Genomic DNA, 12,832 nt, shown 5'->3' on the forward strand with positions numbered 1-12,832 from the left:
CCCTGGGCAAGTCACTTAACCAACTGCCTCCCTGCACTACTATCCCCCAAAATCAGTGCACTGCTAGAAGTCACATTCCTAGACCTGAAAATTAAATAGGCAATTTTCTCTACGTCTAAAGAAAGAAAAGATGTTTTTTTTTGAAGCCAAGTAGGTGAAGAAGCATACTTTTATTATATTACATATCCTCTCGTTCCTCTTTCCTTTTCTCTCATTAAGGATTTCTACATATGGTTTGAGTTGAAGCATGAAACATATTTTGTTCAGGTGAGAAAAATGCAGCAGGATGATTGGAGATAAAGGAAAAAAACTAACAAGTTCAGCTTTAGCATAGCTCTCTTTTCACCGATTATAATGTAAATAAAAATCAAATTATTTTAGTAAATATCAAATGCTACATGGACAGCAACCAAAGAAAGCACTTAAGAACAGTATTATTATGTAACAATGTAACTGGGTCAGCAGTATGCTACCATGGGCCATCTGTCACAATACGGACTATGCTTCAGAAAGGATCCTTATTTATTCAGTGGTACATTTTGTAAAAGTTCACTGAATACACTGCTACAGATAGACATATGCTAATTTGAATGGCTCATTTTTTGGTGGTACCATACACACACACATATGCCTGCTATGTAAGCAAGTGTCATTTTACAGGCATTCTTGGGTATTATATACAAGTATATGTCAAGGAAGAAGGCAGGGAGTGGATTCTATTCCTGCCAAGCTTTAACAGCCTTTGAGAAAGCTTTCTCCCTTGCTGGTCTTCTGTCCCCAAGAAAGCAATGGCTGGCCCCATCAGGCATCTGCAGCGGGGAGCAGGGGCTGCCACGCTGTCAGGGACACTCACACCTGATGCGTGGACACTCCTACCTTGGGAAGTGCTCCAACACTACCGACTTCATTCTAAACATGACACAGACACAAACGTTTCCCATGGATGGCTATATGACTTCAGAGTACAGGCAGCCACACACCCCTGGGGAAAGGGACCCTTCCATTCATGACAAGGCCAAGGGGGCGGGACTGGCAGCAGGCACATGATTCAAGGCCAGATGGGGACTGGAGATGGAGAAGCAAGGGCAGTGGGAAGGGACCAAGGCCAGGGCCAGCCATCTGGGGGAGTGGGGCAGGCTCTGAGGGGCTGGAGACAGATAGAGACAAGACCAGAAGCACGCAGAGGCTAAGAGGATGGACAGAAGGCAGACACACCGGAGCTGGACATGCAGGAGAGGGACAGGGCAGAGTGAGGTCTCTTCAGTCTACCTAAGATCTAGTCAAGTCCCAATGGTCTCTCTATTGGAACATTTTTTTTTTTTGGTTGAGGGAAACCAAGGACCGTAAAGCAGTTGAAGAAAGGAGCAGGGTCAGGTAGCCCAGGACAGCACAGGAAAGTTAACTTTTTGGGGGAAAGTATTTTTTTTCCCCAGAATTCTTTCTGTAACATCAAAATTGCATAATGAAAATTTACATAAAGCAAAAACTATATGTATGTGTAAATAATGTCTAAGTCTGTATCAGTTTGGTACAGTTACTGGTTCCCATTTGGAGAAACAGAACTGAAAACAGTAGATCATAAAAAGCTAACTATTCCAAAAGTATTTCAGGTTTATGAAACTGTATTGAAAGAAAACATTTGGCTGATTCACAGATCATCATGAACTTTTAGTCGGTTTTAGTCAGTGGATACAATTTACACATAATCAATGCACAAATTTTTGGAAAATGTACTTCGTCTATCTGATCAGGAACAGACAAATTACAAGAAATATGTAGAAAAAGATCTACAATCCAAAGAGAGAGGATATATGTGCATGGTGATTCTAATCTCCTGAATATGTATTCATGAACCAAGTCTACTCAGGAATGTACAACATGATCTTGTGCCCTGTGGTCCAAATTCTTTGGGTTTCATAAGCAGAGACCACAAATAGGTGGTCTTAAAATGTACAGTAAAAGAAAAGAAGAAGCCAAGTATAGTGGCAGGAAAAGATATACACATTCAAAAGAAAAGTATGATCTAGTACTCTTGTTTCTATGACCTAATATCAGCCAGCTACTATTACCATCATGTTAATAACCAAATGTCTTACCAAATGCCCCTTCTGCTCCTGAGCACTGCTAGAAATGAAATCATGCAGTGTCGTCTATATATTCTGACTTTCTAAAATAACTGGTTCCTGGATAATCTAAATAATCATTTTATTCATTTATAATGGACTCTAACTGTATTCATTGACTGGCTATTCAAAACCTTTCTCGAGAACACATCAAGAAAGCATGTCCCTTTCTCAGAATATGGTGTTGCTTTCTATTTTTTTAAGGATCCAGGCCAACTATAGTGAGTTTCCTCACTTTTCATCTTCTACATCTCAATATTTCCCCATCCTCATCTACTTTATCAGCTTTTGTTCTGATTTCAGAGGCTTTCCCCCTATTAAATGTTCTTGAACTTATCCTTCTCCATTACTTCAGAAGCTCAACAAGGTTTTTTCTCTCTTCTCTTCAATTTATCATTAGATCTGAGTCCTGGATTAGATTTTTCTCTATTCTATAAAAAGAATTCTAATAATCCCAATTGTCTTATATCCCAATTATTATTCTATAATCTTTTGCAAGAGTAATCTATACTACCTACTTCACCCATTGAACTATCAGCTTCTTCTAATATGGTTTCAAACCACACTCAATTGAAACTGCTCTGCCCAAGATAATTGATGACATTTTTAAAAATGTATTTTTATTTAAGTATTTTCCAATTACCTTAAAAAATTTTAGTAATCATTTTTTTGAAATTTTGAGTTCTAAATTCTCCCCTTTCCTCCTGCTTCTTCTTCCTTCCTTGAGAAGGTAAACAATTTCATATAATGATATTTTAATTACCAAAGCCAAAGACCTTTTCTTATTCCTTATATTCCTTGGCATCTTGGTAGTTTTTGAACACTCTTAATTACCCCTTTGATATCCTTTTTCTTTTCTTGATTTCTGTGCCACTTAGCTCCCTTGATTTTCCTTTTTTTAATGGTAGTTTCTTCTTAGGAAACACACAAGAGAAGAGGATGATCAATAGTGTCAAATGTTGCAGAAAGGTGAAAAGGATAAAGATTGAGAAATGGCACTGTAATGGGCTGACGCTCGAATTGATGCATTGAGGTTTCAAGCACGTGAGGCTAAATAGTAATTGGATCATACTCTATTAATATATATGCTTGGAGAAAGAATGGCCCCCGCCCACTCTTTGTGCAAGTCCTGATGTGTTGTATAGTAAATGACGATTTTGATGGGTGGAGGCAAGGGAGTGGAAAGGGAAGCAGAAAGAGAGATTGCTGGCTGGTGTCTTGACACCACTGCTCGCATTGCTATTGCGACCCCCCTTCACCTGCAATCCCCTTTTCACCTGCAATCCCCTTTTCACCTGCGATCCCCCTTCACCTCTGCTGGCTGGCTTCCTGTCGCAGCTGCCCATATTGCTATCGCAATCCTTCTTCACCTCTACTGAGAATAAAGATTGAAGATTTTTCCCTTAACCTGAATTCCTGACTCCAGCTGATTTTAAATACGCGGTCATCACATGGCACTAGATCACTGATATGTTAAAAAAAACCTAGATGGTATGGACTGACTGCCAATTCAACTTCAGGAGTGTAAGTATACAAAATAAGAAAAGTAATTTTCTATTATATTCCATACTTTCTATAATCTAACTAGAGGATTCTGTTCTTACTTGGGGTGGGAAGGGGGGGAATGGAAAATGTCAAACTGAAGATAGCTGAAGAAAATGATGATGTTTAGTTTGAAAAAAAGAAGACTTAAAAAGGACTACAATACTGACTTTAAAAACCTGTAGGGTTATATTAAGGAGTATGTATTATTACAGAACTCCCCAAGGGTAGAGCCAAGATGGCAGATAAGAGACAGCAATCCAGCTGAACTCAACATTCCCCTCCAAACAAGTTTAAAGTAATTCCTCAAATCAAATTTTGGAAAGGCAAAGTCAACAGAGTAAGACATTGTTTTCAGGCCTGAGAAAAATCAGGAGTTCCGCAGAAGAAAAACCTTCTAGAGCACTAATTGTTGATTACAGCTGAATATCTAGATCTATGAGTCATCTTCATAGAGATAATTCAAGCTATGAGAGCTAATAAGGTCAACAAGGGAGAGAAAACACAGAAAGAGAAAAAGACTCATGACAGAGCCTTGTGGCACACCTAAAGTAAAAAAGCTAAATGTATATGATGGTCAATTAGTGGAATTAGTGAATTCCTGCATACTGTGGCATACAATTGTGATGGAACACTATTGTACTATAAGAAATTATGAGTAGCATGCTTTTTCAGAAACCTGGGAAGTGAACTGATGCCAAGTAAAATGAGCAGGAACAGAATACTGTACATTGTAACAGTAATATTATATGATGATAGCTATAAATCACTTAGCTATTCTCAGCAACACATGATTCATCCAAGACAATTTGCAAGGACTTAATGATGAAAAAATGCCATCCATCTACAGAAAAAGAACTAATGGAATCTGAATACAGATTGAAACATTTTTCAAATGTTTTATTATTTTTGGGTTTTTTTGGTCTGTGTTTTCTTTCGCCACATAGCTAATATGAAAATGTTTTTGCATGACTGCACAACTACAATCAAATTGCTTACCTTCTCAAGAAGTGAGGAGAAAAGGGAGGAATAATATGAAACTCAAAAATTTTTCAAAAAAAGAATATTAATGTATTGGTCATCCTGCCATTTAGGGGAGGGGATGGGGGGAAGGAGGGGAAAAATTGGAACAAAAGGTTGGCAACTGTCAATGCTGTAAAATTACCCATGCATATAACTTGTAAATAAAAAGCTATTAAAAATTTAAAAAAAAAAAAGAATGTTAAAAAATTTTTATATATAATTGAGAAAAAAAATAAAATAAAAATTAAATGAAAAAGAAAGAAATGACATAGGTAATGGTTTCAGAAAAAGATGGCAAAACTTGTATGAACCGATGCAAAATAAAATGAGAAAAACCATCTCATTGTATATGATAACAGCAATGCTATAATGATACTCAACTGGCTACTATGATAAATATGATGATCTAAGACAATTCCAAAGATTTTGGAAATTCATAATTAAAAAAAAGATATCTATCTTCACAGAGAGAGCAAATAAACTCTGTGTGCAAACAAGTGTCATTTTCTCACTTGTATACTTTTTTTCACATTTATAGATCATATATTGCTTGCTTTCTCAGTGGGGGTGGAGGGGAAAGAACAAGAAAATTTAGAATTCAAAATTTAAAAAGAAAAGCATGTTTAAAATAGTAAAATAGCATAGTAAAAATTTTAAAGCATTATTACATATAGTTCAGAAAGCAATTTAAATTAGGAACAATGGATGAAAGGAAGGCAAAATTTGGTTAAATATAATCAAATCAATCAACATGTCTAAGTGCCTGCTATCTTCTAGATACCATGCTAGGTACTGGAGATTATAATAAGTAAAATTATCTCTATGTTTAAATGGGGAATACGGGAAGTGAGGAAGCATACATACATAAGTATATACAGACAAAACATATAAGTATATATAGACAAAAATGTACATACTACATAGACCTAAGTATATATACACACATGAATACATAAATATATATAGAATAAATCTGAAGAGAACTTAGTATAACATAATTAAATAAAAGCTATTGGAGAGAAAAAACAGTAGCAGTTGGAGGACGACTATATAGAAAACAGTCCTTGAACTGCCTTTTGAAGGAAAAGAAGAGTTCCAAAAAGCAGAGCTATGGAGGGAGTACATTCTTGGTCTGGGGGATGGCCAGTACAAAGTACACAGTAAAAGAGTCAGGATGGTGTGTTCACACATTGTGGAAGGGAGAGTAAAATCCAATAAGATTGGAAAGATATTTTAGGGCCAAGTTTTGAAGGAATTTGAAACTAAACAGAGCCATTGATATTTGTTGCTGGAGGCAATATGGAGCCACTGTAATTAATTGAATAGAAGAGGTCACCTAGTCACATGGAAGCAAAATCACTTTGGCAGCCATACACAATGGTTGGGATGGGAAGAACTTTGAGGCAGGAGACCAATTAGGAATGTACAGAGATAATCAAGGCAAGATGTTACTGAGCTAAGGTGGTATCTACGTGTACAGGGAGGAGTGAGGTAACAGAGATGTTAGACAGAAATTGACTTGGGATAGGGAGAGTGAGGGGGAAGGAAAAGTGAAGGAAACTCCCAAGGTTACACAGATTAGTCTATTAGTAATCTGGATATTCAATGAGTCAGGCAACATTCTTCCTTCCCAGAGGAAGATGGCTTTTTCAAAAATAGGGAAGCCTGGAAGAAAAGAGTGTTGAGGGGGAAAGGTAATGAATTTAAGATAGCTCTGGGACATTCAAGTCTGAAATGTTCAACAGACAATTAGTGATGAAGTACTGAAATACAGAAGAGAGAATAAGAGTAGACATATGCATCTGTGAATCATCTACATAAAAACAGAGTTAATCTCCTGGGAGCTGAAAAGTTACCAAGAATATAGAAATAAAAAAGAGCCTGGAAAAACACTGGGGAACACCCACAGTTGCATGGAGTAATTTGGATAATGAGCTAGAGGGGAGAGAGACTGGTCAAGCAAGTAGGAGAAAATAGTGTTATGACATCTCAGAAGGGAAAGAGCAACTAGGAAAGAGTGATCAACAGTGTCATATGCAGCAGCTATATTGGTCAAGGAATAAGACTGAAAAAAGATCATCTAATCTGGCACTTCAGAGATCACTGGTAATTAATTAATATTTACCTGAAGGTTAGTTTGGTCTTGAAAACAGCTTGTCCCTGAAGACCAGTGCCTTGTCTTATAAACAGATGATTATGATCCCCTTGTAATGGTGCTTTGTAGACATCAAAAACTTCATTGCCTAGATGAAGTGACATGCTTTAAGAAGAAAAAGAAAATATAGCACCTTAGTAATGTGGATATTTAATGGGCCATAAAGCTTTCTTCCTGCTTCACTGTTCATTTAAAACATAAAAGTAACTGATGCTAGAGAAAATTAAACTTTCTTCACTTTACAGGTGGGAAATTACTAAGTACATGGAGTACTGAATATTTTGTCAGGTGATGTACTTGCTTGGTTTTCCTGAACTGCTTTCTGGGGATATATTCAGAAATGAATATGATGTAAAAGACAACAGGCAGTCATAAAAATCTTTTAAAGGAAAAATGCTACCATTATCAACAACTAAGTCAAAAGAGAACAAAAACAGAAATGAAAATAAGATGGTATAAAAAATTGACCTATTACAATGAAATGTACAAATCTATACTTTCAATTACAATTGATCTGAAATTTTTCTAAGACTGTTAATAAATCAATACCAATAGTTTCCAAAAACAAAAAGCTTCAATTAATTTTATATCACAGTAGGTGATTAATTTTCTCCATTCTCTATTCTTATCTGCTATAGCCAATAAGAAAAATGACATTTTATTGTCATCTTTATTAGAAATGTATCACAAATTTATCCTCCTCTCCATTTATTTTTACGATATCCTGTGAAAAACTGCAACCCAAGTGACGAGCAATTTCTTGGTTACATTTAGTTAGAGACCCCATTCAAAGGTTCTAATGCATTTAATATTTCAGTTCTCTCAATCCCAATCCTGCATATTTCAAAATTTTTCTTTCATTTTATAATTACAATGCTAAGCTCAACTAACCTTCCATCTGACCACTTAACAATTCGAGCATTACTTTCACGAATATCATTTCCTTCTTCATCCCTCCTCATTCGCCATCGTATAGTATTCTCAACCTGTTAAAATATATATAGTATATATAAAATTATTAGAAAGTAAAATTGTTTAAAATTATTTTATTTCTTTGCCTTGTCCCACCACCTACCAAAGAAAAGCATAATCACAAAGCAAGATTGGAAGACTATGTGATCAAATGTGAAGAGCATATGGGTCTTTGTTTCAGGAGACACACATCTGCCACATACTAATTATAGCTAAGTAATCTGAGTAAGGCATTTAGTTCCTCTTTGCCTTACATGCCCCCCCCCAAAAAAAAAAGATAATGCTAAGCATGATCTACTGCAGAGATTTATTGTGAAGGAAAGCTTTCTGTAAATCTTAAATAGATATATAAATCGTACTGACATAAAATAGCAAATTCTCATTGAATTTGTTAACTAGCAGGTGGCAAATAACTTCTCTCTCTGCAGTCTGGCAGAGGAGGCAAAACCAGTTTCTCTAAGGCTGTGATCAATTTAAAACTGATCACTAATAAACAATAACCTAAAAAGCTTCCAATATCCAATATAAAAATTGCTATGTGTGAAACAGATGTGCCTACCACCATGCAGATATAACAAAGCAGCCTCTTTGGAACTTTTCTATTTAACCTGTTTTAACAATTCACATCCTACCAGCTTTTCTCATAAACACTCTCCTCCTTTCTTTTCTCCTCCCCTCAAAAATCACTGCAGCCAGACAATCAAAAACATTTTTTTCCAAAATACTGGTCATTAATTTTGTTTTGCTTCCCCATACAAAAAACTTGGAATATATACATAGGATAGTTCAAATGGAAAAAAAAAAAATTGACATATTACTTAGTGCCCACTATGTGAAAAACACTACTCTGGAATTACAAAATGAATTAGTTGTTGCCTTTCACATTCAAAAATGATGCAACTCAATCGCTAGTAGCAAAATGTGCTGAATTCTTTCTTCATAAAGGATACCAGATCTGCATGTGCTTTCACTTGAAGACAAAGATGTCCCCTTTTAAATATGTACGCATACATGCCACCAAGTATAAAATTATTGCTGAAGCTATTCCTATTAAATGTTCAATTCAGGACACGTACACATTGTTCCTATTCATTCACCAGGAAACTATTACCACAGATAGTATCTGAGTTCTTATGTAAATCTAAATTTGACTGATCTATTTTTTAGTATCACAGAAAAAATATCAAAGTATCTCATTTTTCATGACATATTGATATTCTAAAGTTCTAAAAATTCTGAGTTACACAAAGATGCTCAAGATTAAAGAAGGTACTAAAGTTTAGGATGAAAAAAATGGAGGGAAAATTTCTTCAAATTCAAAAATAAATGTTTCTAAGGTTCTTTGTCAAAAAAGCTAAAACCAAAGAACTAAGAAATATGAAAAGTAGGAAAAGGAAATAGTGAAAGTGATGAGACAAGGCAAACTTACTATAAACCTATTAGAGCAGATTGAAGACAATTTTTAAAAAGGGGGAGTGGCTATGAAAAATGTGAAGAATTGGTGTAAAAGGGGGGAAGAATTAATAAAGAGAATCAACACATGAACAAAATCATTAATATTAAATAAATCAGAAAATTAACATTCTAGCCAGATATAAAAATATTCAGTGCTAACAGGAACATATTTATTCTCAAGGAAAAAACAAAACACTAGGTTAAAAATTAAGAAAGAATTTAAACAACGTCAGCTCATTTAAGTCTTGAGTAAAAATCACTTATCCCTTTTTGATTTCCATTTTTTTAAATCTGAAAAAATAAGTGTTACTATATGATCTTATAAATCATAATAATAACAATAATAATTCTCAGAGAATTCATTATTATATTATCCTTGAGCTTTGAGGCCTTTTCTAACAAAATCCTTATAATTTTTGAGTATTAAATCCACTTGAGCAAGATTCAGTGCATCAGCTGAGCTTTTTTGACTTTTAGTCACGTGGCTTCACCCAGCCTTTCTGAGTTTAATACACGTTTCCCTTTCACATACTCTACAATACAGCCAAACTGTATTATTCCCTGGAACACAACTATGTATTTTTGCAATCTGTCCCCAAAGCAAACTAAATGAAATTGCCAATTTACCCTTCAAATAGTTGCCAAAATGATTTTCCTAAAATATGTCAGTCTTCTGCTCAATAAACTCCAGCAGTTTCCTATTATTACCTGTGAGGTAAAATACTAATTCCTTTATTTGGTTTTTAAAGTATTCCCAGCCTGGCCCCCATCTATCTTTCCAGCCTTAATATATGTGATTTCCCTTTCTACACACATAACCATTATTCAAACTAGTCTTCTTGCTGTTTCACACATATAGTGCTTTCTGAGCCATTACATTACCTGCCATGTCAGAATGTCCAGTCTCCATAGTTCTACCTTAGACACTTCCTCACTTCCTTCAACTCAGGTCAAGTGTGAAACTTTTCCTAATCCTCCCCCCAAGGAAGAGTCAATGTCTTCCCTTCCTAAACTACCTTGCAGTTATTTTCTATTTGTGCAATATATCTATATATTTGGGTTCATGTTGTCTTCTTGATAGAATGGAATGTCTTGATAGCAGGGATTACTTCTCTTTTGTCATTCTCTACCTCTTACAACCTTTCTCTAACTTCCGGGCTCAGCTCTCCTCTATGAAGGGCCCTGATCTCACTTGTTAATGCTTCCTCACTGTAGAGGGCTGGAACTCTGGAGAAGTATACTCGAAACAAGGATACTTACAACAAGGTGTTAAACTCAGTGGAATTGATGAGATAATGGTTCTCTACTTCACATATATCTAGTTTGATATGATATAATCACTCTAGTTGGCATATACTCAGTATGCTGTAATGATGTAATTGTAATAGGGTATTTAAGGACTGAGAGAACTGGGGACAGTCAATCAGTCAGTCAGTCAGAGTGAACAGACTGTGAAGGAAAATAATAAAGACTTTAGATTCTATTCCTGACCATCCTCGTGGTGACTATTCTGCTGAGACCAAGGCTCATCCAGAGGACCTCCAGAAAGTCAGCCCAGACATTACACTTCACTTCTTATTTTTATTTATTTATATTATATTTATTCATTATTCATTATATTTATGTCATATATATATATATATATATATATTTGCTCTATTATGTTACATTATAATCCTAAGACCCTGCACATAGTAGAAAAAGGAACCTTAAAGATAATTTAGTACAACTCCTTTATTTTACAATTAAGGAAACAGAGGTCCAAGAGAGATGAAATAATTTATTCAAGATCTCAACTAGTAAGTAACAGAGCTAGGATTCAAACCCAGGTCCTCTTGACTATATTCAGTCCTCTTTCTACTGATTGCACTCCAGAATTCAAACTGAAACGTCGAGTGTAAAACTGTTATAAATTCATATTCCAAATCAGCTTAAGATAATTTCCAAAAATGCTGAGTCTGAGTATATATAGGAAATATTACAGATTTCAAATATCTGAGGTCTAAACTGCTAACCTATCATTAGCTTAGATGTCTCCTGCTACTTAATGCCATCCCAGCAACACAAATCAAATATCAGAAGCAGTCTTCTATATAAAAATACTAATCGGCACTTTTTAGTTAAAGATTACACAACCTACACAGGATGTCTCAAGTCTTACTACAGTTTTAAGCTCTATAATTTAAACTTAATCTTAAGCTTATAGAGCTCTATACTTAAAAAGACTAACACTTTTGGGATACCCTCTACGATCTATAAGCATGGTAACTATCAAAGTACTGTGTACTGAGAGCAAATGTGTCTTTTAGCATAACTACATATTATTCAAAGAATCAAATTCAATCTAGTTGCAAACACTGAGTATCTATAATGTGTAAAAGTGTACTAGATGCTGTAAGACAACCCAAAATTTACCTATTTTAGGTAGAGAGCTAGCATACATTTCCTTGGAATAGGTACTGAAGGGAAAGGTCTATCAATTAATCTACAAAAGAAGTAAAGAAATTATTACAGCAAATAAGTACAATGACTATGATACTTTTCTATCAAAAGAAACATTTTGAAAAAGAAACAATTATTGATTCTATTCTTATTTGACTGTTCAAAGATGAAGAAACAGAAGCTCGATTTAAAAAGAAAACCTCCACTTATTCATGTTCTACTTAATGAAAGGGATTCAAAAACTATAAAAGGGGACTATATGGTGATACCTTAAGTTTTAACCTGGTTCTGCCTTCTTCATCAAGCATCTCTTCATCTTCAAATTCATCCTCATAATACTGAGGATCAAAAGGTCTGCAAATGCACAAAAATACAATTTTTGTTTTGAACTTTAAGTATCTTCCATAACAAAAGCGAACATCTCATGTGATCATCTAGCTCCCTGTTAAAAATTTTCACTAACTAAATTTTGGACAATCAAATAAAGTGAAGAAAGAAAACAAAAGTACTTAATTGAAAATACTAAAAGAAACTTTTGAAGACAAAAACCTTGATACCTTGATACTCCCATGAACTAGAGCCTTCAATATAAAAAGCTGAGAAATACTTTAGTTTTAGAACTATAATTTAACCACCTTATTTAACCATATTAAAAGATAAAATTAAATGAATTCTGAGCTACTGCTAAAAAAGTCTTCCCAACAGTCACTTCTTATTTATCTGACAAAAGAAGAAATGGACAACTCAAAACAACTTTTATGTAATCATCACTGATAAGATACTTCCCCCAACTGTATTAGCCCCACTCTTGTTTCTCTTAGCTCTTAGCTAAAAGAGAAAGGAAACTTCAATGGAACATGGCAAAGGATATACTAGTCCATCAATCAGCATTCCTGGCAATAAAAAGAGATTACAAAACTCATTTGGGGATTTGAGGGAAACTACCTGGAATAGCTCAAATAACATGAGAAAAATCATACTTGCAACAAAAGAAATTGTAAATATACAAACTAGTAAATAGTAAATGTAACTCTACTTCATTCTTACTTAATAAATGATATGGTTTCATAATAAAATTTTCCAAATAAAGTTTTAAAAGAATGTCATATTCTAATTATAA

General features: G+C 34.7%; 1 protein-coding gene across 2 annotated transcripts in view; it reads right to left on the reverse strand.

Annotated features, from left to right (window-relative positions):
* Positions 1 to 12,832, reverse strand: part of LEO1 (LEO1 homolog, Paf1/RNA polymerase II complex component) — a 54,814-nt gene that overhangs the window by 21,198 nt on the left and 20,784 nt on the right. For both annotated transcript variants that reach the window (XM_051980663.1, XM_051980664.1), the window contains exons 6-8: positions 11,982 to 12,066; positions 7,735 to 7,829; positions 6,814 to 6,948 (exon numbers count right to left, since the gene is read on the reverse strand). In XM_051980663.1, the coding sequence (XP_051836623.1) occupies positions 6,814 to 6,948; positions 7,735 to 7,829; positions 11,982 to 12,066 (315 nt within the window). The remainder of the gene's footprint in view (positions 1 to 6,813; positions 6,949 to 7,734; positions 7,830 to 11,981; positions 12,067 to 12,832) is intronic.

The sequence above is a fragment of the Antechinus flavipes genome, chromosome 2 (genome assembly GCF_016432865.1).
Source record: "Antechinus flavipes isolate AdamAnt ecotype Samford, QLD, Australia chromosome 2, AdamAnt_v2, whole genome shotgun sequence".
Taxonomy (NCBI): Eukaryota; Metazoa; Chordata; class Mammalia; order Dasyuromorphia; family Dasyuridae; genus Antechinus; species Antechinus flavipes.